This window comes from Hypanus sabinus, chromosome 15, assembly GCF_030144855.1.
Source record: "Hypanus sabinus isolate sHypSab1 chromosome 15, sHypSab1.hap1, whole genome shotgun sequence".
NCBI classification, from domain to species: domain Eukaryota; kingdom Metazoa; phylum Chordata; class Chondrichthyes; order Myliobatiformes; family Dasyatidae; genus Hypanus; species Hypanus sabinus.
The window spans coordinates 92,161,235-92,188,170 of NC_082720.1; the positions used below are offsets into that span (position 1 = coordinate 92,161,235).

Sequence of the window (26,936 nt, forward strand, 5' to 3'; positions counted from 1 at the left end):
CTGAGAGGGATTTGGACCTGAGGAATGGTGCTGAGTTCCTGAAAGGTACATCTTAGACTGGGGTCTCATCCGTGACTACCATCAACATCTCTCTAACCAGCCAGGGCCATTAGAGGTTGGCTGAAGGGGAGGGGGTCCTGTTACAACGCACTCAACCTTGCCAGCTTCCAGTGCTTAGACGCTCTAACTCTCCCGAATATGGATAGCTGGCACAGCACCTCTAAGGATTCAGGACCATCCCGCTAATTGGTAATCATGCTTTGGGTGCCAAGAATTGAGTACTTAAAGAGCACTTAATCTGAGTTTCAGCACTCAGTTGGAAGCCTGACCAGACATAGTTTCTAGTGTTTTGTTCCTGCTCAGTTCCTGTTCCAGCTTTATACTTTGTCCCAAATCCAGCCTCAGATACTCCAGCACTTAGGTCCAAACCATCCTTGTCATGGTCTCTTATCACATATACAGTTAAACACATGGCGAAGGAGTTGGTGTAGGAAGGAGGGCGTAAGATTTTTGGATTATTGGGCTCTCTTCCAGGGAAGGTGGGATCTGTACAGAAGAGACGGTTTGCACCTGAACTGGAAGTGGACTAAATCATCTCAGTGGGGAGGTTTGCTAGTACTGCACAGTGGAGCTTAAACTAGAAATGCAAATCGGAACCAGAGAGCTGGAACAGTTAGTGGAGAGGGTATGGCGATAGATGCTAGCAAGACCTCAGAGAAAGTCAGGAATCAAAAGTTTGAGCGTGGTGCGATAGTGTCCTGAGCTGCATATATTTCAATGCAAGAAGTATCATATGAAAGGTGGATGAGCTCAGGGCATGGAGCAACTGCTGGAATTATGATATTATAGCTTTAGTGAGACAGTTGCAGGAGGGGCAGGACTGGCAGCTCAATATTTGGGACTTCCATTGTTTTAGGTGCGACAGAGCAGGGAGATTAAAGGAGGAACGGTGGAGTAACTTGTCGGGGAAAATGTCACAGCATTGCTCCCTCAGGACAGACTGGAGAATTTGTCTAGTGAGGTGTTATAGGTGGAATTGAGTATTAAGAAAGGTATGATCACATCAATGGGGCATATTATCGACCACCCAACAGTCCAAGGGATTTAGAGGAACAAATTTGTAGAGAATTTTCAAATTTTTGCAAGACACATAGTTTTTTTTATAATAGGTGATTTTAACTTTCCACATATTGATTGGATTCCCATACCGTACAAAGTACTAAACAGGATAGAGTTTGTCAAATGTGTTCAGGAAAGTTTCCTTCAACAGGATATACAAGTCCCAATGAGAGAACATGTGATATTTGATCTGCTATTTGGGAACGATACAGGGCAGGCGACAAAAGTTTGTGTAGGGAAATCATTTGCTTCTAATGATCACAATGCCATTAGTTTCAAGTCAATATGCAAAAAAAAGGTCTGATCTGCGAGTTGAGTTCTGAATTGGAGAAAGGCCAATTTTCATGGTATTAGAAATGATCTGGCAAATGTGGATTGGGACAGGCTGTTTTCTGCAAAAGTGTATTTAGTAAGTGGGAAGCTTTCAAAAGAGAATTTTTGAGAGCATGTGTCTGTCAGAATAAAAGGCAAAGGTAAGCCATAAGACCTTAAGACCCAGAAGCAGAATTAGGCCATCTGGCCCATCGAGTCTGCTCCATCATTCAATCATAGCTGATCCTTTTTTTATCTCCTCCTTAACCCTAGTTCCCAGCCTTCTCTCCATAACCTTTGATGCCATGTTCAATCAAGAACCTATCAATCTCTGCCTTAAGTACACTCAATGACCTGGCCGCCACAGCTGCCTGTGGCAACAAATTCCACAAATTCACCACCCTTTGGCTAAAGAAATTTCTCAGTATCTCTGTTTTGAAAAGAAGCCCCTCTATTCTGAGATTGTGCCCTCTTGTCCTGGACTCTCCCACCATGGGAAACATCCTGTCCACATCTACTCTCTCTAGGCCTTACAACATTTGAAAGGTTTCATTAAGATCCCCTGTCATCCTTCTGAATTCCAGCAAGTATAGACCCAGAACAATCAAACATTCCTTGTATGATAATCCTTTCATTCCTTGGAATCATCCTTGTGAACCTCCTCTGGACCCTCTCCAATTCCAGCATATCTTTTCTAAGATGAGGGGCCCAAACTGTTCACGATATCAAAGGTGGGCCCTCACCAGTGCCTTATAAAGCCTCAGCATCACATCCTTGCTCTTGTATTCTAGACTTCTTGAAATGAATGCTAACATGGCATTTGTCTTCCTGACCACTGACTCCACCTGCAAGTAAACCTTCAGGATGTTCTGCACAAGGACTCCCAACTCCTTCTGAATCTTTATAAATCAGAGCATTGAATATAGGAGTTAGGATGTAATGTTAAAATTGTACAAGGCATTGGTGAGGCCAAATTTGGAGCATTGTGTACAGTTCTGGTCACTGAATTATAGGAAAGATGTCAACAAAATAGAGAGAGTATAGAGGAGATTTACTAGAATGTTACCTGGGTTTCAGCACCTAAGTTACAGAGAAAGGTTGCACAAGTTAATTCTTTATTCTTTGGAGTGTAGAAGGTTGAGGGGGGACTTGATAGAGGTATTTAAAATAATGAGGGGGTAGATAGAGTTGACATGGATAGGCTTTTTCCATTGAGAGTAGGGGAGATTCAAACAAGAGGACATGAGTTGAGAGTTGGGGCAAAAGTTTAGGGGTAACACAAGGAGGAATTTCTTTACTCAGAGAGTGGTATCTGGGGGACGTCACGTGATGATGTAGGGTCGAGACGTTGGGAATCCAGCTCCCTCGTAAAAAGTAATGAAATAGGGTTTAAATGAAGAAGAATTAATAAATACCTACTGGAAACTATTTATAAGTAACTCAGGATTATTTTTGGATATGGCTCCTAAACCGAAACAGAAGAAAGCTACTACTTCGAAGACTGCGCAAATCGGCAGGGAAGAAGGCCTAACCATATCGACGAAGCCTTGGACTCAAGTTGGATTTCCTCCTGGCGAAGTGCATGGCACTTCTGATGATGCGGGACAGGAAGTCGGCGGTCTCTAAGAAGAAACGGCAAGAACAACGCATGCGCGAAGAAACAAGTATGCATGAACAGACATTAACAAAACTACAAATCTCAACTACGGCTGGAAGTGAATCGGAAGTGGAATCAGACTCTTTGGGAAATACAGAGGATGAAGAAGAGGAAAAGAAGAGATTAAAGGAGACAGAAGAGATATCCTGATATATATGATGAATGAATTAAAAGCTATAGGAACAGATATAAGAAGGATGCAGAATACACTCGATAATGTGGTGGAAAAACAAAAGAAGATGGATAATAAAGTTAAAGAGATGGAAATAAAAATGGAAGAAAACACTGAAAGAATAGATAAGATAGAAGACAATAATCTTGCCTGGACAATAGAAAGAAAATGGATGTTGGAAAAAATAGATGCACTTGAAAACTCTAGTAGATGAAATAATATTAAAATTGTTGGTCTTATGGAAGGTACAGAGGGAGAAAATCCACTAAAATTCTTTCAAGAATGGATTCCGAAAATTTTGGAAATGAAAGAAGGAAGCCAAGTAATTGAAATTGAAAGAGCACACAAAGCTTTAAGACTAAGACCTCAACAAGATCAAAATCCAAGATCAATTTTGATAAAATGCTTAAGGTATCAAGATAAAGAAATGATCTTGAAGGCAGCTACTCAAGGTGCTAAAAAGAGAAATGGGCCATTGATAATAGAAGGGAAAGGAGTTTTTTTTTTATCCAGACATAAGTTATGATCTTCTGAAGAGGCAGAAGGAATTTAATCCAGTGAAAAAATCTTTATGGGAAAAGGGCTTTAAATTTTTATTGAGCTACCCAGCAAAACTGATAATTTTCCTGGATAACGAAGAAGGAAGATCTTTTGTTGATTACCGGAAAGCAGTGAAATTTGTACAAGAATTATTTGATGTCCACGAAGAGGACTAAAGAATTATAGAAATGAAGTGGACTAATGATGAAGACTGAAATAAGGTTGGACTTGATGGACATTTATAAGGAAAACAAAAATAGTTGAGGAGTATTAATTGGGAGTAGAGACATTAATTATTTTCTTTCTTTTCTTCACTAATATATTTTTTTTGCGGGAGAGCTGGAAGAGCTCCTGATCAATGGCTGAGAGTTTCACGTGTACAATCATGGCAATTGCCATGACCTGTAAAATGGGGGGGTAATGTTGTGTTCTTTTTATTCGCAACATTAGTGGGGGGGGGGTATTTTGTTTTTTTTTCTTATTTATTAGTTACCTTTTTTCTATTTTTCTTCTTTTTTGCCTGGATTGTTGGGGAGAGACTCATAGCAACATGGAGAATGTCAAAGAGTTCCCAGGGTATTACGAATGATTAATTTACTTAATTTTTAAAGTTTTAATGTTAATGGAATTAATGGACCTGTGAAAAGAAAAAGAGTTTTAACATATATTAAGAAAATGAAAGGAGATATAGCTTTTTTTACAAGAAACACATTTAACAGAAACAGAACATAAGAAATTAAAGAGAGATTGGGTTGGAAATGTCATTGCAGCTTCATTTAATTCAAAATCGAGAGGAGTTGCAATTTTGGCTAATAAAACTTTACCAATTAAAATACAAAATGTAGCAATTGATTCTGCGGGGAGATATGTGATTATACATTGTCAATTTTTTTTCAGAATTATGGACTTTTATGAACATTTATGCACCAAATGAAAATTATGCAAAATTCATACAAGGTTTTTTTGAATTTGGCTGATGCACATGATAAAATATTAATAGGTGAAGATTTTAATTTTTGTTTAGATCCAGTTTTGGTTAGGTCAACTAAAGTTGCTACAAAATCAAAAGTAATAAAACTAACTTTATCATTAATGAAAGATTTAAACCTAATTGATATATGGAGAAAAATTAATCCAAGAGAAAGAGATTATTCATTTTATTCAAATTGACATAAAACTTACTCAAGAATTGATTTTTTTTATTATCAAAAAATATTCAGGATAGAGTGAAAAGTGTGGAATATAAAGCAAGAGTACTGTCAGTTCATTCCCCCTTGATAATGACAATGATAATGATGGATAAGGAGGAATCGATCTATAGATGGAGATTTAATTCAATTTTATTAAAACATCAAGATTTTTGTGATTTTATGAAAAAACAGATTCAATTTTTTGGATACAAATTTACATTCAGTTGAAGATAAAATTGTATTATGGGAAGCAATGAAAGCATATTTAAGGGGTCAGATTATAAGTTATACATCTAAAATTAAGAAGGAATACATGGCAGAAATAGATCAATTGGAAAAAGATATCATAAAGTTAGAAAAAGAATCTCAAAGATATATGACAGAAGAAAAACGAAGACAACTTGTTAATAAAAAATTACAATACACTCCAGACATATCATACAGAAAAAGTAATTATGAGAACTAAACAGAAGTATTATGAATTAGGTGAAAGATCACATAAGATTCTTGTTTGGCAGCTGAAAACAGAACAGGCTCCTAAAACAATAAATGCAATTAGAACAAGTGTAAATAAGGTTACTTAGAAACCTTTAGAAATTAATGAAACTTTAAAAAAAAAATTATACTGAACTATATCAATCAGAATCACAAAATAAGATTGCTGAGATAGATAAATTTTTATCATAAATAACCCTTCCAAAATTAAATTTGGAAGAACAGAAAAGATTAGATATGCCCTTTACATTAAAAGAGGTTGAAGAAGCTTTAGGATCACTTCAGAGTAATAAATCCCCAGGAGATGGTTTTCCTCCTGAATTTTATAAAAAAATTAAAGATTTATTAATTCCTCCTTTTATGGAATTAATATATCAAGTGGAAAGAATGCATAAACTCCCACAATCTTTTTTAACAGCGATCATAACAGTATTGCCAAAAAAAGATAGAGATCCTTTTAAACCAACATCATATAGACCTATTTCTTTGTTGAATACAGATTATAAAATAATAGCAAAAATTTTATCTAATAGAATATTTAAATATTTACCAAAATTAATACCTATGGATCAAACAGGTTTTATTAAAAACAATCAATAACCTGGTTACTTAGTATAATTCATTTGGCACAAAAAAGAGAGGAAATGAGTGTGGCAGTTGCTTTGGATGAAGAAAAAGCATTTGATAGATTGGAATGGGATTTTTTATTTAAGGTATTGGAAAAATATGAGTTAGGAAAATCTTTTATACAATGGATTAAAAACTTAAATACTAATCCTCAAGCTAAAGTAGTTACAAATGGTCAGATTTCAACACCATTTTGCTTAACGAGGTCAACTAGACAAGGCTGCCCATTATCATCTGCTTTATTTGTATTGGCAATAGAACCATTAGCTGAATTAATTCAAACAGATTCAGACATTGGGGGCTTTAGAGTTAATCAAGAAGAATATAAGATTAATTTATTTGCTGATGATGTTTTGATTTATTTAACAAACCCATTGCAATCTTTGCAAAGATTATCTTTTAGATTGGAAGAATATGGAAAAGTATCAGGGTATAAAGTAAATTGGGATAAAAGTGAAATTTTACCCCTTACCAAAGGAAATTATAATCAATGTCGATTAGTAACTCAATTTCGATGGTCAATAAATGGGATAAAATATTTAGGTATTAGAGTTGATAATGATGTAAAAAATTTATATAAACAAAATTATTTGCCATTATTAAAAAAAATAAAAGAGGATCTTGATAAATGGATGATGTTACCAATAACATTAATAGGTAGAGTTAATGCTGTAAAAATGAATATATTTCCTAGATTGCAATATTTATTCCAAACTTTACCAATACAATTACCTCAGAAGTTTTTTCAAGAACTGAATAAATATGTAAGGAAATTTCTTTGGAAAGGAAAGATGTCAAGAATATCATTGGAAAAATTGACGTGTAAATTTGATTTAGGAGGGTTACAACTTCCAAATTTTAAGATTTATTATAAAGCAAATCAACTTAGACTTATTGCATCTTTTTTTGATGAAAAAAAAACCAGCATGGATTAGAATAGAATTAGATAAGATAGGAGAAAACATACCAGAGGATTTTATATATAAATGGGAATCCAAATGGATAAGGGGAAAAAAAGAATCTCCTATATTAAGACATTTGATTGATTTATGGAATAAGGTAAATATGGATGATGAGATAAAGAAATCTTTATTAGCAAAAAGAACTTTAATTCAAAATAGGCTTATTCCTTTTACAATGGATAATAAACTTTTACATAATTGGTTCCAAAAGGGGATTAAATATATAGGTGATTGTTTTGAAGGAGGTATATTGATGTCTTTTGATCAATTAAAAAATAAATATAAAATATCAAATAACACTCTTTTCTGTTATTTTCAATTAAAGGCTTATTTATGAGAAAAGCTGGGTCAAACAATGTTGATGCCAAAACCTAGTGAAATAGAAATATTAATTCAAAAAGGAAAAATTAAAAAAATTACATCTTGTAGGTACAATTTGATTCAAGAACAGACAACTGAATCTGGAATTTATAAATCAAGAAAAAAATGGGAATCTGATTTGAATGTTAAAATTTATGGAAAAAGTTGGTCACGATTATGTTCTGATAGTATGATAAATACAATAAATGTTTGACTTAGATTAATACAATATAATTTTTTACATCAATTATATATAACACCACAGAAAATAAATAGATTAAATTCAAATATGTCTGACCAATGTTTTCGATGTAATCAAGAAATTGGTACTTTTTTACATTCTACTTGGTCTTGTTTTAAAATTCAACCATTTTGGATAAATTTAAGACTTTTATTGGAACAAATTACTGGAGTACAACTCCCACATAGTCCAATGTTATTTTTATTAGGAGATATTGAAGGGACAATACTGAAACTTAAATTGAATAAGTATCAGAAAAAATTTATAAAAATTGCAATGGCAGTAGCTAAAAAAGTTATCGCAGTTACTTGGAAATCTGATTTATATTTAACTATGGATCGTTGGAATAATAAAATATATAGTTGTATTCCACTTGAAAAAAATTACATATAATCTAAGAAATGAATATGATATATTTTTGAAAATTTGGCTCCCATACATACAAAAGATGGGATTAAATATATAGGACCTTTGAAGATAGAATTATAAAGTAATTGGGGAAAGTAAAACTAAATATTAAAATTATTTTGAACTCCATGGAGCAAGTGGGGATCCTCTGATATCCAGGCAATCCTTTTTCTTCTTTCTTTCTTTCTTTCTTTTTTTTCTTTCTTTAGATAAGGGTTAAGGGAGGGAGGGTTAAGGGGAGGGGGGAGGATCAATATTATTTTTCTTTTTTTTCATTACATTTATTCTTTGTAATTTTCTAAAAATTTAATCAATAAATAAACAAATAAATAAAAAGAGAGTGGTAGCTGTGTGGAATTAGCTTCCAGTAGAAGTGGTACAGGCAGGTTCAATTTTGTCATTTAAAAATATTTGGATAAGTATATGGACAGGAAAGGAACGGAGGGTTATGGACTGAGTGCAGGTAGGTGGAACTAGGTGAGAGTAAGCATTCGGCACGGACTAGAAGGGCCGAGATGGTCTGTTTCCGTGCTGTAATTGTTATATGGATATATGGTTATAGTTCATCAGCCATTTCCTTGACCCCGTTATTATTTCTCCTGCCTCATTTTCTAGTGGTCCTATATCCACTTTCATTTCTCATTTATTTTTAACATACTTGAAAAACTTATACTATCCACTTTGACATTATTTGCTAGCTTGCTATGATATTTCATCTTTTCCCTTGTAATGATTGTTTTACTTGCTCTCTGCAGGTTTTTAAAAATTTCCCAATCTTCTATCTTCCCACTAATTTTTGCTTTGTTGTATGCCCTTTCTTTTGCTTTTACAATAATTTTGACTTCCCTTGTCAGCCACGGTTGTACTATTTTACCATTTGAGTATTTCTTCATTTTTGGAATGCACATGTCCTGCACCTTCCTCATTTCTTCCAGAAATGCGCACCATTGCTGCTCTGCTGACATCCCTTACAGCAGCTCTTTCCAATTTACTTTGGCCAACTCCTCTCTCATACCACTGTAATTTCCCTTACTCCACTGAAATACTGTTACATCAGACTTTACTTTCTCCCTATCAAATTTCAAGTTGAACTCATTCATATTGTGATTACTGGTTCCTAAGGGTTCTTTTGCCTAGTGATCTCTGGTCCATTACATAACACCCAATCCAGTTTAGCTGATCTCCTAGTAGGCTCAATGACAAACTGATCTAAAAAGTCATGTCTCAGGCATTCAACAAATTCACTCTCTTGAGATCCATTCCCAACCTGATTTTCCCAATCAATTTGCATGTTAAAATCTCCCATGACTACCATAGTATTGCCCTTTCTTCTCACCTTTTCTATTACCTGTTGTAATCTGTGGTCCACCTCCCAGCCACTGTATATAACTGCCAACAATGTCCTTTTAACTTTGCAGTTTCTTAACTCAACCCACAAGGATTCAACATCTTCCAATCCTATGTCACATCTTTCTACTGATTTGATGCCATTCTTTACCAGTAGAGCCACCCCCCCCCCACCCCCGTCTACCTTCCTATCCCTCCAGTATAATGTGTAACCTTGGACATTCAGCTCCCAATTACAACCATCCTTCAGCCACAATTCAGTGATGGCCACAACATCCTACCTGGCAATCTGTAATAGTGCAACAAGGTCATCCACCTTATTTCTTATACTACGCGCATATAGATACATCACCTTGAGTACCATATTTGTTATTCTTCCCGATTCTGCATCCCTAATGTTTTGAATCTCAGCTTGTTGACTGCAGCTAAGTTCCATCACATGCCTGGTTTTCCTGACAGCCTGACTGCATGCTATCTTTACCATCCATCCTATCTTAAGTCCCTTCACTCTGGTTCCTACCCCCCTGCCAAGTTAGGTTAAAGTGTATGGAATCTTGGTCTTCAAGAGATATTGAGGGTCTGGTTAAGACAAAAAAGGTGCATAGCAGGTATAGGAAGGTAGGAACAAATGAGGGGTTTATGGAATATAAGAAATCCAACAGAACCTTTAAGTAAGAAATGAGAAGGGTTAAAAGAAGGCATGAAGTTGCCAGATGTTATGGAGAATGCTAAGGGTTTCTACAGATATATTAAGAGCACAAGAATTGCATGGGACAAAATTCGTCCTCTGGAAGATCAGAATGATAATCCATGTATGGAGCCGAAACAGAAGGGGGAGATCTTAAATAAGTTTTTGCACTTGTGTTTACTCAGGAGATGGACACAGAGTATATAAAAGTGAGGCCAAAGGTAAAGAGCTTTGACCAGTGGCCAATGTGGACAATGGAAGATTTGAGAGGAGGGGACTTCAATTAGGTCCACTGCCCAAGGATAAAAGGCAGTAGCAGGTCAGTACAGTGAAAAGGAGCTTTGACCAAAGGTCAATCCAGACATTGGAGGCTTTGAGAGGAGGAGACTTCAATCAGGCACACTGCCAGAGGATAAAGGTCAGCAGCAGGTCAGTACAACAAAAAAGTTTTGACCGGCAACCAAGTGGCATTTGAGATTGATTAGCAAGAGCAAATTAAAAGAAGGAGGGGGCAGTGGCCATCATCACAGCAGTCGTCGTCTGAGTGGACATAGTCATAGTGATGTCCTTGAGGCTTTAGCTCTTTGAAGCTTCAGAGAAAAGAAGCTTCAGTCAGAGAAATCAAAGGAAAGAAAAGCTCATGTTTTTTCATTCTCTTCTTTATATCTGCCCAGCTAAAATAGAAGGGATGACAGGCAGGACAGTTGAACGTAAGAACATAAGAATAGAAGTAGGAGTCAGCCATCTGGCCCATCGAGCCTGCTCCACCATTCAATAAGATCATGGCTGATCTGGCCATGGACTCATCTCCACCTACCTGCCTTTTCCCCATGACCCTTGATTCTCCTACTTTGCAAAAATCGATCCAGTCTTGTCTTAAATTTATTTACTGAGGTAGCCTCTGCTACTTCATTGGGCAGAATTCCACAGATTCACCACTCTCTGGGAAAAGCACTTCCTCCTCATCTCCGTTCTAAATCTACTCCTCCGAACCTTGAGGCTTTGTCCCCTATGAATGCTCCTCTTGTGGGATATGGGAAGGCAAGAAGACCTCCAGCGTCCCTAACGGCCAAGCTGTGAGAAGTGCATCCAGCTGTAGCTTCTAACAAACCATGTTAAGGATTTGGAGCTGGACCTAGATGAACTCCAGATCATTCAGGAAGCTGGAGGGGTGATAGATAGGACATATAAAGAGGTACAGGGGGTAGGACACTGGGTGACAGTCAGGAAGGGGAAAGGATTTAAGGAGCCAGTGCAGAGTACCCTTCAACAACAGATATACCACTTTGAATAATGTTGGGGGGAGGGGATGGCCCAACTGAGGAGAGTCATAGTGGCTGAATCTCTGGCACTTAGTTTGCCTCAGTGACTCAGAAGGGAAGTGGGCAGAAGAGGCATGCTATGATGATAGGGGATTCATAGTTAGGGGGATGGAAGAAAGCTCTGTGGGTGAGAAAAAGATTCCCAAATGGTTTTTGATTGCCAGATGCTAGGGTCTGGAAGGTCTCTGATCGAGTTCTGCACATTCTAAAGAGGGAGCATGAACAGCCAGAGGTCGTGGTCCATGTAGGTACCAATGACATGGGTAGGACAGATGATGAGGTTCTGCATAGTGAGTTCAGGGAGTTAGGTTCTAAGTTAAAGGGCAGGACCTCCAGGGTTGTGATCTCAGGATTGCTACAGTGCCACATGCTAGTGAGGCCAGAACTAGGAAGATTGTACAGTTTAAAACATGACTAATGAGTTGGTGTATGAGAAAGGGCATAATATTTTTGGATCATGAGGATCTCTTCCAGGGTAGGTGGGACCTGTACACAAGGGATGGTTTGCACCTGAACTGGAGGGGGACTAATATCCTAGCAGGAAGGTTTGTTGATGCTGTGTGGTGGGGTTTAAACAAAAGTTGCAAGGGGATGGGAACCAAAGGGCTGGAACAGCTAGTGGAGAGGTTGTGGAGGCATATTAGTTAGACCTCAGACAGAGTCAGGAATGAAAAGGTTGAGCATGCTGTGACTAGTGTCCTGAGCTGCATATATTTCAATGCAAGAAGCATCGTAGGAAAGGCAGATAGTAGTGCTGAAGATAATGCAGCAGCTGGATTACAACAGAAGTAATGGGCAGTGAGGAGATGCTGTTGATAGAGCAAAATTGCAGACAATATCAAGAAAGATGAACACAGGGCTGAAGGAGTTGTATCTGAATGCACACAGTATATGGAATAGGTAAATAAACTTGCAGCACTGTTGCAGATTGGCAAGTATGATGTTGTGGGCATCACAGAATCATGGCTGAAAGAAGATTACAGCTGGGAGCTTCATGTCCAAAGACTACACATTATAGAGGACAGAAGGATCAGTGTTGTTCTGTTGGTAAAAAATGAAATCAAATTATTAGAAAGAGATTACACAGGGTCGGAAAGTGTTGAATCATTGTGGATAGAGCTAAGGAACTGCAAAGGTAAAAAAAAACCCTGATGGGAGTTGTTTACAGACCCCCAAACAGTAGTAAGGATGAGGCCTACAAATTACAAATGGAGATAGAAGATGCATATCAAAAGAGCAATGTTACAATAGTCATGGAAGTCTTCAATATCCAGGTAGACTGGGAAAATCATGTTGATGCTGGATTCCAGGAAGGGGTATTTCTAGAGTGCCTATGAAATGGCTTTTTAAGAGCAGCTTGCAGTTGAGCCCACTGGAGGATCAGTTATTCTGGATTGGGTGTTGTGTGAAGAACCGGAATTGATTAGAGAGCTTAAGGTAAAAGGACCCTTAGGGGAAAAGATCATTATATGATTGAATTCACCCTGAAATTTGAGAAGGAGAAGCTGTGCCTAAGAATAATAATGTGGGCTGCCTTAATGACTATCGCCCAGTAGAACTCACATCGACAGTGATAAAATGCTTTGAGAGGTTGGTCATGACTAGACTGAACTCCTGCCTCAGCAAGGACCCGGACCCATTGCAATTTGCCTATCACCACAATAGGTCAACAGCAAACACAATCTCAATAGCTCTCCACCTAGACAACACTAACAGCTACATCAGGATGCTGTTCATCGATTATAGCTCAGCATTTAATACCATCATTCCCACAATCCTGATTGAGAAGTTGCAGAACCTGGGCCTCTGTATCTCCTTCTGCAATTGGATCCTCGACTCCTAACCAGAAGTCTACAATCTATGAGGATTGCTGATAACATCTCCTCCTCGCTGACGATCAACACTAGCGCACCCTAGGGGTTTATGCTCTGCTCTACTCTCTATTTGCGCTTGAATGTGTGGCTAGGCATTGTTCAAATACCATCTATAAATTTACTGATGATACAATCACTGTTGGTAGAATCTCAGGTGGTGACGAGAGAGCATACAGGAGTGAGATATGTCAACTAGTGGAATGGTGCCACAGCAAAAACCTGGCACTCAAAGTCAGTAAGACAAAAGAGCTGATTGTGGACTTCAGGAAGGGTAAGATGAAGGAACACATACCAATCCTCATAGAGAGATCAGATGTGGAGAGAGTGAGCAGTTTCAAGTTCCTGGGTATCAGGATCCCTGAGGATCTAAACTGGTCCCAACATACCAATGTAGTTATAAAGAAGGCCAGACAGTGGCTATACTTCATTAGGAGTTTGAAGAGATTTGCTATGTCAACAAATACACTCAAAAACATCTGTAGGTGTACAGTGGAGAGCATTCTGACAGATGGCATCACAGTCTGGTATGAGGCGGTGGGGGGCGTGCAACTGCACAGGACCAACCGAAGCTGCAGAGCATTATAAATTTAGTCGGCTCCATCTTGGACTCTAGCCTACAAAGTACCCAGGACATCTTCAAGGATCTGTGTCTCAAAATGGCAGTGTCCATTATTAAGAACCTCCAGCACCCAGGGCATGCTCTTTTCTCACTGTTGCCATCAGGTAGGAGGTACAGAAGCCTGAAGGCGCACACTCAGTGATTCAGGAACAGCTTCTTCCCCTCTGCCATCCAATTCCTAAATGGACATTGAACCCTACCTCCATTTTTTAATATATATTATTTGTTTCTTGCATGATTTTAATATATTCAATACACGCAAACTGCAATTTATTTATTTATTTTTCTTCTATGTTATGTATTGTATTGAACTGCAGCTGCTAAGTTAAAAAACCCGATTCTGATTCTGAGCCTACTTGGAGAAAGGCTATGTTAGATTGGCTGTTGTGTAATAACCCAGATCTTATTAGGAAGCTTAACATAATGGAACCCTTAGAAGACAGTGATCATAATATGATTGAATTCATCATGCACTTTGAGAAGGAGAAGCACAAGTCACAACAGAATAAAAGGAATTACAGAAGAAATAGTGAGGAGCTTGCCCAGGTGGATTGGATGAAGATATTGGCAGGGATGTTGACAGAGCAAAGATGGCTGAAGTTTCTGGGAATAGTTCACAAGGCGCAGGATAGTTATGTCCCACAGAAGAAATTGTTCACAAATGACAGGGGTAGGCAACCGTAGCTGACAAGGGAAGTTAAGACTGCATAAAAGCCAAGGAAAGGGCATATAATGTAACAAAAGTAAGTGAGGAGTTGCGTAATTGGGAAGCTTTTAAGATCCAACAAAAGGCAATTTAAAAAGCTATAAGAAGGGAAAAGATGAAATACGCAGGCAAACGAACCAATAATATAAAGGATACCAAAGAGTTTTTTAAATATATAATTAGTAAAAGGGAGGTGAGAGTTGATAGTGGACCTCAGGAAAATGATGCTGGTGGAGTAGTTTCCGACACCTCCCTCCCCTTTCTTGAACTTTCTGTCTCCATCTCTGGAGATGGCTTATCTAGTGAAGTTTACTACTTATTAGACTTTCTTTCAGTTAGTCCTGACAAGGGGTCTTGGCCTGAAATGTCAACTGTGCTTCTTTCTATAGATGCTGCCTGGCCTGCTGCATTCCACCAGCGTTTTGTGTGTGTTGCTGGTGAGGTAATGGGGGACAAAGAAATGACAGATGAACTTAATGGGTACTTTGCATCTGTCTTCACTGTAGAAGACACCAGCAGAGTGCCAGAGGTCGGTGAGTGCCAGGAAGCAGGAGTGAGTGGAACACTATTCAAGAGGAATAGTGTATAAGAGTAAGGAGGTGTTGATGAGGCTCTATGGGGCACTGGTGAGACCCCATTTGGAATATTGTGTGCAGTTTTGGGCCCCCTATCTTAGAAAGGATGTGCTGATACTGGAGAGAGTTCAGAGAAGATTCACTGGAATGCAGGGACTAACATATGAGGAGCGTTTGTCAGCTCTTGGATTGTATTCATTAGAGTATAGAAGAATGAGAGGGGATCTCATAGAAACATTTCGAATGTTGAAAGGGTTGGACAGAGTAAATGTGGAAAGTCTGTTTCCCTTGGTGGGTGAGTCCAGGACAAGTGGTCACAGTCTTAGAATTAGAGGGTACCCATTTAAAACAGAGATAAGGAAATTTTTTTTTAGCCAGAGGGTCGTGGATTTATGGAATTCGTTGCCACATTCAGCTGTGGAGGCCCAATCACTGAGGATGTTTAAGGAGGAGATTGATAGGTATCTAATTAGTCAGGGTATCAAGGGATATGGGAAAAGGCTGGAAATTGGAACTAGATGGGAGAATAGTTTAGCTTATGGTGGAGTGGCAGAGCAGACTTGATGGGCCGAATGGCCTACTTCTGCTCCTTTCTCTTGTGATCTTGTGATTGCCATTGCTATGACAAAGGAAAAATGTGCGAGGCAGGCTCAAAGGTTTTAAGGTAGATAAGTCACCTGGGCCAGATGGACTACATCCCAGAATTTTGAGAGAGGTTGCTGAAGAGATAATAGGTGCATTGGTTATGATCTTTCAAGAATCACTTGATCCTGGCATGATCCCAGAGGAATGGAAATTGCAAATGTCGCTCCACTCTTTAAGATGGGAGGAAGGAAAACAAAAGGAAATTATAGGCCAGTAAGCCTAACTTCAGTGGTTGGGAAAATGGTTGAAGTCTATCATTAAGGATGAGGTTTCAGGGGACTTGAAGACTAATGATAATCAGCATGGTTTCTGTAAAGGGAAATCTTGCCTGACAAATCTGTTAAGAGTTCTTCAAGTAAGTAACAAGCAGGGTGGACAAAGGAGGGACAGTGGACATCATTTACTTGGATTTTCAGAAGGTGTTTGATAAGGTGCCACACATGAGGCTGCTTAACAAGATAAGATCCTATGGCATTACATGAAAAATACTGGCAGGGATAGCAGATGGGACAGGCAGCAGGCAGTGAGTGGGAATAAAGGGGGCCTTTTCTGGTTGGCTGCCAGTGACGAGTGGTGTTCCTCAGGGGTCAGTATTGGGACAGCTGCTTTTCACATTGTTTGTCAGTGATTTGGATAATGGAATTGATGGCTTTGTGGTTAAGTTTGCAGATGATATGAAGATAGGTAGAGGGGTAGGTAGTGCTGAGAAGCAAAGTGATTGTAGCAGGACTTAGACAAATTGGAAAAATGGGTAAAAAAGTATCAGATGAAATACAGTGTTGGGAAATGTATGATAATACATTTTGGTAAAAGGAACAATAGTGCCAAATACAATCTTAATTGTAAGAAGATTCAAACATCAGAGGTGCAGAGAGACTTCAGAGTCCCCGTACTAGACTCCCAGAAGGTTAATTTACAGGTTGAGTCTTTGGTAAAGAAAACAAATGTAAAGCTGGCATTTATTTCAAGGGGAATAGAATATAAAAGCAAGGGGATAGTGCTGAGCCTTTATAAGACACTAGTCAGGATGTATTTGGAGTATTGTCAATAGCTTGGGCCCAATATCTCAGAAAGGATGTGTTGGCATTGGAGCGAGTCCAGATGAGGTTCATGAGGATGATTCCAGGAATGAAAGTGTTAACATTATGAGGTGTGTTTGGCAGCTTTGGGCCTATACTCACTGGAATCTAGAAGAATGCAGGAGAATCTCATTGAAACCAAATGGTGAAAGGGCTAGATAGAGTGGATGTGGAATGTTTATTTCCTGTGGTGAGGGTATCCAGAACTAGAAAGCACAGCTTCAAAACTGAGGGATGACAATCTAAAATAAAGGTAAGGGAGATTGTTTTTAGTCAGAGATTAGTACATGCATGGAATACTCTGCAATAGGCTGCAGTGAAGGCCAAGTCTGTGGATATATTTAAGGGAGAAGTTAATCATTTCCTGATCAGTCAGGACATCAAAGTATATGGTGAGAAGGCAGGTGTATGGGGTTGAGTGGGATCCAGGATCAACCATGATGGAATGACAGAGCAGACACGATGGGCTGAATGGCCTAATTCTGCTCCTAAGTCTTACGATCTTATGGTCAGCAAACTTGTGTGTGGTGTTGGAGCCATACTTAGCCACATAGTCATAAGTGAAGTGGGTAGAGCAGGGGATAAGTACTCATCCCTGTGGTGCTCCTATGCTGATGGAGATTGTGGAGGGGATATTTTTGCCAATCCGGACTGACTAGGTCTACAAGTGAGGAAATACAATTGCACAAGAGGGTATTGAGACCCAGGTTTTGGGGTTTACTGATTAGTTTTGAGGGGTTTGTGGTGTTAAATGTTGAGCAGTAATCGATAAAGAGCATCCTGATATATGCACCTTTGTTGTCCAGATGTTCCAGGGTTGTGTGAAGAGCCAACAAGGTAGCATCTGCTGTAGACTTTTTGCTTCATGAGTGAATTGGAGATCCAAGCCACCATTCAGATAGAAGATGATATACTTCAGCACCAGCTTCTCAAAACACTTCATCACTGCAGATGTAAGTGCCACTGGCGATAGTCGTTTAGACAGGTTACCATGCTCTTCTTGGGCACTGGTACGATTGAAGCCTGCTTGAAGCAGGTGGGTACCGTACACCTGGAAGTGAAGCTCTATTATCCCCTATATTGCAAAATTTAGCTTTGAAGGAGACTATGGCATTCAAACCCTGCCACAACTGTCCAGCATCTTTTGTTGATTCCAGTCACGTCGGAATCTCCACTTTGCCCAAGAGATGGTTTTCCAGAGATCATAACCTGCATCTCTTGTAGCATTCTTGACCTCCAGACTTGAATGCCTCTGATCTTCAAATTTTCAAAGGGAAGAAGGACACTACCGTGGCTGACAAGTGAAGTCAGAGCCAAAATAAAAGTAAAGCCTAGTTTGGGGTATTGTGTACAGTTCTGGTCACCTACCTATAGGAAGGATTTCAGTAAGATTGAAAGAGTGCAGAGAAGATTTACTAGGATGTTGCCGGGTCTTCAGGAGTTGAGTTACAGGGAAAGATTGAACAGGTTAGGACTTTATTCCTTGGAGCATAGAAGAATGAAGGGGGATTTGATAGAGGTTTACAAAATTATGAGGGGTATAGACAGAGCAAATGTGAGTAGACTCTTTTCACTTAAATTAGGAGAGATAAATACAAGAGGATATGGCTTTAGCATGAAAGGGGAAAGGTTTAGGGGGAACATTAGGGGGAACTTCTTCACTCAGAGAGTGGTGGGAGTGTGGAAATAGCTGCCATCTGATGTGGTAAATGCGGGCTCACTCTTAAGTTTTAAGAATAAATTGGATAGGTACATGGATGGGGGAGGTCTGGAGGGTTATGGACTGGGTGCAGGTCAATGGAACTAGCGGAATAAAGTTTCAGCACAGACTAGAAGGGCGGAATGACCTGTTTTCTATGCTGTAGTGTTCTATGGTTCTATGGTTCAAAAGAGAGGGCATACAAGGAAGCCAGAGCTAGTGGGATAGAGGGTTGGGGAGCTTTTAAAAACTTGCAGAAGGAAACCAAGAAGGTCATTCAGAAGGAAAAGATGAATTATGAGAGGAAGCTGGCGACTAATATAAAAGAAGATACTAAAAGCTTTTTCTAAGTATATAAAGGGTAAAAGAGAGTTGAGGGTAAATATAGGACCAATAGAAAATGACGCTGGAGATATTGTAATGAGAGATGCAAAGATGGCAGAGGAACTGAATGCGTATTTTGCATCAGTCTCCACAGTGGAAGACGTCTGCAGTATACCGGACATTCAAGAGTGTCAGGGAAGTGAAGTCTGTACAGTGAAAATTACGACTGAGAAGGTGCTCAGGAAGCTTAATGCTCTGGGTACGGATAAATCTCCTGGATCTGATGGAATGCACCCTCGGGTTCTGAAGGAAGCAGATAGAGAGGATTGTAGCAGCATTAACAGTGATCTTTCAAGAATTGACAGATTCTGGCATTGTACCAGATGACTGGAAAATTGTAATGTTACTCCGCTATTTAAGAAAGGTGGGAGACAGCAGAAAGGAAACTATAGACCTGTTAGCCTGACATCAGTGGTTGGGAAGTTATTGGAATCGATTGTTAGGGATAAGATTATGGAGTACCTGGAGGCACATGACAAGATAGGCCAAAACCAGCATGGTTTCCTGGAAGGAAAATCCTGACTGACAAACCTATTGCAATTCTTTGAAGAAGTTACAAGCAGGGTAGACAAAGGAGATGCAGTAAACATGGTATACTTGGATTTTCAGGCCTTTGACAAAATGCCACACATGAAGCTGCTTAGCAAGATAAGGGCCCATGGAATTACAGGGAAATTACTAGCATGGGTGGAGCATTGGCTGGTTGGCAGAAAACAGAGAGTGGGAATAAAGGGATCCTATTCTGGCTGGCTGCCGGTTACCAGTGGAGTTCCACAGGGGTCGGTGTTGGGACCGCTGCTTTTCATGAGGTACATCATGTCGGTGATTTAGACTACAGTATTAATGGATTTGTGGCTAAATTTGCCGATGATACAAAGATAGCTGAAGGAGCAGGTGGTGTCGAGGAAACAGAGAGACTTAGATAGTTTAGGGGAATGGGCAAAGAAGTGGCAAATGAAATACAATGTTGCAAAGTGTATGGTGGAAGAAATAATTGGGCAGACTATTATTTAGATTGGGAGAGAATTCAAAATGCAGATATGGAAAGGGACTTGGAAGTCCTTGTGCATGATACCCTAAAGGTTAACCTCCAGGTTGAGTTGGTGATGAAGAAGGCAAATGCAATGTTGGCATTAGTTTCTAAAGGTATAGAATATAAGAGCAGGGATGTGATGTTGAGGCTTTGTAAAGCACTCATGAGACCACACTTGGAGTTTTCTGTGCAGTTTTGGCCTCCTTATTTCTGAATGTTAAAAGGCCTAAACAGATTAGATATGGCAAAGTTACTTCCCATGGTAGGGGATTCTAGGATAAGAGGACATGACTTCAGGATGGAAGGATGTCTCTTAGAACTAAGACGCGGAGAAATTACTGTAGTCAGAGTGTCATATATCTGTGGAATTTGTTGCCATGAGTGGCTGTGGAGGCCAAGTCTTTGGGTGTATTTAAGGCAGAGATAGATAGATTCTTGATTAGGCAGGGCGTCAAAGGGTATGGGGAGAAGGCAGGGAAGTGGGGAATGACGAAGAATTGGACCAGTCCATGATTGAATGGCAGAGTAGACTCAATAGGCCGAATGGCCTACTTCTGGTCCTATATCTTATGGTCTTATGACCTATCTCTCAGCAGGTGCCAGATTTCAATGTTCATCCAGGGCTTCTGATTGGGGAAAACCCTGATTGATTTTAGAAACATAGAAAACCTACAGCACTATACAGGCCCTTTGGCCCACAATGCTGTGCCGAACATGTACTTACTTTAGAAATTACCTAGGGTTACCCATAGCCCTCTATTTTTCTAAACTCTGTGTACCTGTCCAGGAGTCTCTTCAAAGACCCTATTGTTTCCACTTCCACCACCACTGTCAGCAGCCCATTCCACTCACTCATCATTCTCTGTGTAAAAAATTTACCCCTGACATCCCTTCTGTACCTACTTCCAAGCACCTTGAAACTGTGTCCTCTCATTTCAGCCCTGGGAAAAAGCCTCTGGTTATTCACACGATCAATGCCTCTCATTATTTGTGGGGACATACTTATCTACGGCTGCTTTAATAAGGTCTGCAATGATCCTGATGTTGTCATTCAGGTCCTCAAATGAGTTATTGAACACGGCTCAGTCCACTGACTCAGAACAATCCTGTAATTGTTCTTCAGCCTCCCGTGAACACCTCTTGATTGCTGGAGCCTTGTTCTTTAGGCTCTGTCTCTATGCAGTAGTAGGAGCAGCACTTGGTACCAGAGCTAGCAATGGTCATAACTAGGCATTGATAAGTGGGCAGTGATGCCTGACATCAACACGGGCACTGTGCATTCCTCTGGTTCCAATGCCACAAATACTCTGTTCTCACCCACTGCAGTTATCAATAACATATTGCACAGCCAAGCAAAGCCAGAGCAGACCTTGCAGGGGAAGACCTCAAGTGGAAGTGTGCACTCCATTTGCCGTTATTTGAGAAATACAACTTATTCCATTAAGTAAACACAAGAGATTCTGCAGATGTTAATCATTTTGAGCAACACACATAAAATGCTGGAGAAATTCAGCAGGTCAGAGAGCATCTATGGAAGGGAATAAACAGTCAACAACTCAGACCCTTCATCAGGACTGGAAAGGAAGGGGACAGAAGCTAAAGTAAGAAGCTGGGGGAAGAGGTAGTGTACAAGATGGCAGGTGATAGGTGAGATCAGGTGAGGGGTGGGTAAATGTGGAAGGGTGGGTGAAATAAGAAGCTGGGAAGTGGCAGGTGGAAGAGAGTTGAAGAAGAAGGAATCTGATGGGAGAGGACAATGGATCTTGGAGGAAAGAGAACAAAGATGCAACCAGAGGGAGGTGCTGGGCAGGTGAAGAGAAGAGAAAGGGTAAGAGGGGAACCAGAATGGGGAATGGAAAAATAGAGAGGGAGACGGGTAAGAAATGAACAAAAGTCAGAGAAATCAGTGTTGACATCATCAGGTTAGAGGCTACCCAGATGGAATATGAAGTGTTGCTCCATGCATTGTTAAGTTTAGTGTTTCTAACCCACTAACCACATGGAGAAGAGTTTATAACAACATGCACTGATAAACCAATCTTGCTACATTTACCTGCTAAAGAGGCCACATTAATGATCACTCCTCCTGAACCTCCATTTTCCATGCCCATGTGCTGCAGAGCCAGCTGACTTGCTCTGATCAGGCCAACCTGACATATAAGCACAGAAATTAGTGTGGCATAAGGCCAGAAAATGCTGGCGATATTTATAATAATTACAGGCTAATTGAGATAGTGTATACACAATTAGTGGTTGGATCCTCAGGAGTATTGAGGAACTGAAGAGCTTGATGTGCAGATCCCAGCATCCTCGGGGGGGGGGCAGAATATGTAAATAAGGTGACGAGGAAGGCAGTTGGAGCAGAAAGTCAAAGAGCAGAGAAATTATTCTATAATTTTAGTTAGGCCACATCTGGAATAGTCACAAACACTGCAAGAAACGTAATTGCACTGGAAGGGATGCAAAGGAGCTTCACCAGGATGTTGCCTGGGATACAAAGTTCAGTAGGAGGGAGGGAGTTGATGGGCTTGGTTTATTTTGTTTTGCCACAAAGGAGACTAAGCAAGAATCTTTTTCAGCCAGAGTGTAGTTAGAATTTGGAACTCACTCTCCAAGGGGCTGCTAGATGCAGATACTTACACAACATTGAAAAAGTTGGATGAGAACTTGAATCACTGAGGTACAGAAGACTACCGACCAAGTACTAGTAAGACATAGGAGCAGAATTGTGCCATTCAGCCCATCAAGTCCACTCCATTATCTCATCGTGGCTGATCCAGGATCCCATTAAACCACATACACCTGCCTTCTCACCATATCCCTTGTTGCTCCAACCAATTGGGAATTTATCAACTTCTGCTTTGCACATACCTTGGATTTGGGCTCCACCACAGTCTGTGGCAGAGCATTCCACAGATTCACCACTCTTTGGCTAAGAAATTTCCTCCTTACTTCTGCTCTAAAAGGTTGCCCTGAATTTTGAGGCTGTGCCCTCTAGTTCTGGATACCCCCACCAGAGGAAACATCCTCTCCACATCCCCCTTATCTGGTCCTTTCAACATTTGGTAGGTTTCAATAAGATCCCCACACATTCTTCTAAATTCCAGTGAGTACAGGCCCAAAGCTGCCAAATTCCCCTCGTATGTTAACCCCTTGATTCCTGGAATCATTCTTGTGAACCTCCTCTGGACCCTCTCCAATGCCAACACATCCTTCCTGAGATAAGGGGTCTAAAACTGTTGACAATACTCCAAGTGTGGCCTGACTGGTGTCTTATAAAGCCTCAGCATTATCTCTTTGTTTTTATATTCTATTCCCCTTGAAATAAATACCACCATTGCATTTGCCTTCTTTATCACAGACTCAACCTGTGAATTAACCTTCTGAAACAAGAGAAAATCTGCAGATGCTGGAAATCTGAGCAACACACACAAAATGCTGGAGGAACTCAGCAGGCCAGGCAGCATCTATGGAAAAAAGTTCATTCGACCTTTCAGGCCAAAACCCTTCAGCAGGACTGGAGAAAAAAAGTTGAGGAGTAAATGGAAAGGTTGGTGGGGGGGGGGGGGAGGGGAGAGAGAAACACCAGGTGATTGGTGAAACCTGGAGGGGGAGGGATGAAGTAAAGATCTGTGAAGTAGATTGGTGAAAGAGACAAAAGGACATGGAAGAAAGAAAAAAGGGAGCAGGGTAGGAGAACCAGAGGTAGGTGATAGGTAGGCAAGAAGATAAGGTGAGGGAAGGATAAGGGATGGGAAATAGTGAAGGGGGGTGGGGTTGGGAGATATTAACGGAGGTTTGACAAAATTGATGCTCATGCCATCAAGTTGGAGGCTACCCAAATGGAATATAAGGTATTGTTCCTCCAACCTAAGTGTGACCTCGTCATGACAGTGGCCATAGATGGATATATCGGAATGGGAATGAGAAGTGGAATTAGAATCCTCCCATCACCCTTCAAGGGATAGGGTTCTTCTTGTCCTCACCTACCACACCACCAGCCTCCATGTCCCGCATATAATTCTCCAAGACTTTCGCCACCTCCAATGAGATCCCACCACCAAGTATGTCTTTCCCTCTACCCCACTTTCTGCTTTCCACAGGGATCACTCCCTATGTGTCTCACTTGTCCATTTGTCCCTCCCCACTGATTTCCCTCTTGGCACTTACCCTTGCAAGCAGAACAAGTGCTACACATGCCCCTACACCTCCTCCCTCACTACTATTCAGGGCCTTAAACAGTTCTTCCAGGTGAGGCGACATTTCACTTTTGAGTTTGTTAGAGTCATTTATTGTGTTTGGTGCTCCCGGTGTGGCCTTCTGCATATCAGTAAGACTCGACATAGATTGGGAGACCACTTCACTGAGCATCTACACTCCATCTGCCAGAACAAGCAGGATCTCCCAGTGGCTATACATTTTAATTCCACCTCCCTTTCTAATATGTCCATCCATGGCCTCCTCCACTGTCATAATGAGGCCACACTTCAGTTGGAGGAAAAACATTTTATATTCCGTTTGGGAAGCTTCCAATCTGATGGCAAGAAGAACAAGTTCTCAAACTTCTGGTAATGCCTCCCACCTTCACTACTTCCCATCCCCCCCCCCAATCCCTCCCTCACCTTATATCCTTGCCCACCCTTTTGGTGCTCCTCATCCCTTTTTCTTTCTTCCATAGTCTTCTGTCTCTTTCACCAATCAACTTCCCTGCTCTTTACTTCATCCTCCCCACTCCAGGTTTCTCTTTCCCTTTCCCTGCCCCCACCTTTCAAATCTACTCCTCAGCTTTTTTCTCCAGTTTTCGTCTGAAACGTCAACTGTACTTCTTTCCACAGATCCTGCCTGTCCTGCTGAGTTACTCCGGCATTTTGTGTGAATTAACGTTCTGAGTCTTGCATGAGAACTCCTAAGTCCTTTTGCACCTCTGATATTTGAATTTTCTCCCTATTAGATAATAGTCCACACTATTGTTCCTTTTACCAAAGTGTATTATTATACATTTCTCAACAGTGCATTCCATCTGCAACTTTTTTGCCCATTCTTCCAACTTGTTTGTCATGCTGCAATCACATTGCTTCTTCAACACTAGCTACCCCGCCACCTATCTTCGTATCATCCACAGACTTTCCCACAAAGCCAACAATTCCACTATTTGAATCATTGACAAACAATATGAAAAGCAGTGGTCCCAATACTGAACCCTGAGGAACATCACTAGTCACCGACAGCCAACCAGAAAAGGCCCCCTTTATTCCCACTCATGGCATCCTGCTGCCACACACTCCTATCCATGCCAGTATATTTCCTGTAACATCATAGGATTTTATTTTGTTAAGCAGCCTCATGTGTGGCATCTTATCAAATGCCTCCTGAAAATCCAAGTAAGTGACATTTACTGCCTCTCCTTTGCCCGCCCTGCTTGCTACTTCCTCAAAGAACTCTAACAGATTTGTCAGACAATATTTTCATTCACAGAAACCATGCCGACTTTGACTTATTTTATCATTAGTCTCCAAGTACCCTGAAACCTCATCCTTAATAATCGACTCCATCACTTTCCCACCCACTGAGGTAAGGCTAACTGGCCAATAAACTTCTCTCTTTTGTCTTCCTCCCTTCTTAAAGAGTAGCATTACAATTGCAATTTCCAGTTGTCTGGAACCATGCCAGAATTAAGTGATGCTTCAAATATCATGACTAATGCATCCGTTATCTCTTCGGTAACCTTTCTCAGGATTCTGGGATGTAGTCCATCTGGTCCAGGTGTCTAATCTACCTTAAGACCTTTCCATTTGCCTTGTACTTTTCTCTTTATAATTTCAATGACACTCACGAACCTTTGACACACTACTAGTGTTTTCCACAATGAAGACAGGTGCAAAGCACTCAGTAATTTCATCAGCCATTTCTTTGTACCCCATTACTACCTCACCAGCATCATTTTCCAGTAGCCCAATATCAACTCTCACCTTTTTATTGTTTATGTAACTGAAAAACTTTTAGTACTTGGTAGATGGCATGGATAAGAAGGATCAAAGGGCCTGCTCCTAAGTCCTATGATTCTAACTACTAAAAAAAACTCTTCCCTCTATGTCCTCTTCACTTATCTCCATTTGACATATCCATAGTCAGAAAGTTTCCATGTTTGGAGAGCCATGTAATGGTGGATAAGCAACTTCACATTAAAGCAGATAGCTGTAAGGACATTGGGGATGGGACAGGAAGTATAAATGCAATCTGATAGATCAGCTATGTACTTACCAGGTTAATGTTGATACAGTTTTCCCATTTCTCTTCATCTAGGATGCCAGCATTGTTACAAACAATGTCCAACTTCTGAAATGCTTCCAAAGTTTTAATAAAAGTTTCTACAACAGATCAAGAAATAAATGATTTCTAAAGTCATAGTGTCTCAGGAACCGAAATGAACTCACTGTTCGAAGACTCCTGTGTTTGTGCTGACTATGATGTCAATTGGAACTAATCAGTCTTAATGTAGTCTGTATCTCCCCACCCTCTGCCTGACATGTGCCAGTCTAAGTACCTCATAAATATTGTGTTTGTATCTCCTACTACCACATCCCTTAGCAGCACGTTACAGGCCCCCTCTCACCTTAAACCCATCCCCTCTGGTATTTGGTATATCAACCCTGGGGAAATATTCTGATGAGTACTCTCTTTACACAGTGTTAGAGCAGATAGTGAGGTGGAGGAGGATAAAGGTCATTTGAAAACTGCAAGTATGGTGCATGCAGTAAAGCCAGATCTAACATATAGAGAGGCTTTGAGGAAAGAGAAGCAGAATAAAGGACGTAAAGGTAGTAAGGTAGAAGGGCTAAAGTGCTTCAATGCAAGGAAGCATCAAAGGTGATGAACTGAGAG

The 26,936-nt window shown here is 40.2% G+C and overlaps 1 protein-coding gene across 1 annotated transcript in view; it reads right to left on the reverse strand.

Moving 5' to 3' along the window:
* Window positions 1-26,936, reverse strand: part of LOC132405211 (15-hydroxyprostaglandin dehydrogenase [NAD(+)]-like) — a 70,654-nt gene that overhangs the window by 12,039 nt on the left and 31,679 nt on the right. Inside the window, exons 3-4 of the mRNA XM_059989902.1 lie at window positions 26,316-26,422; window positions 22,108-22,204 (exon numbers count right to left, since the gene is read on the reverse strand). Coding sequence (XP_059845885.1) covers window positions 22,108-22,204; window positions 26,316-26,422 — 204 coding nt within the window. The remainder of the gene's footprint in view (window positions 1-22,107; window positions 22,205-26,315; window positions 26,423-26,936) is intronic.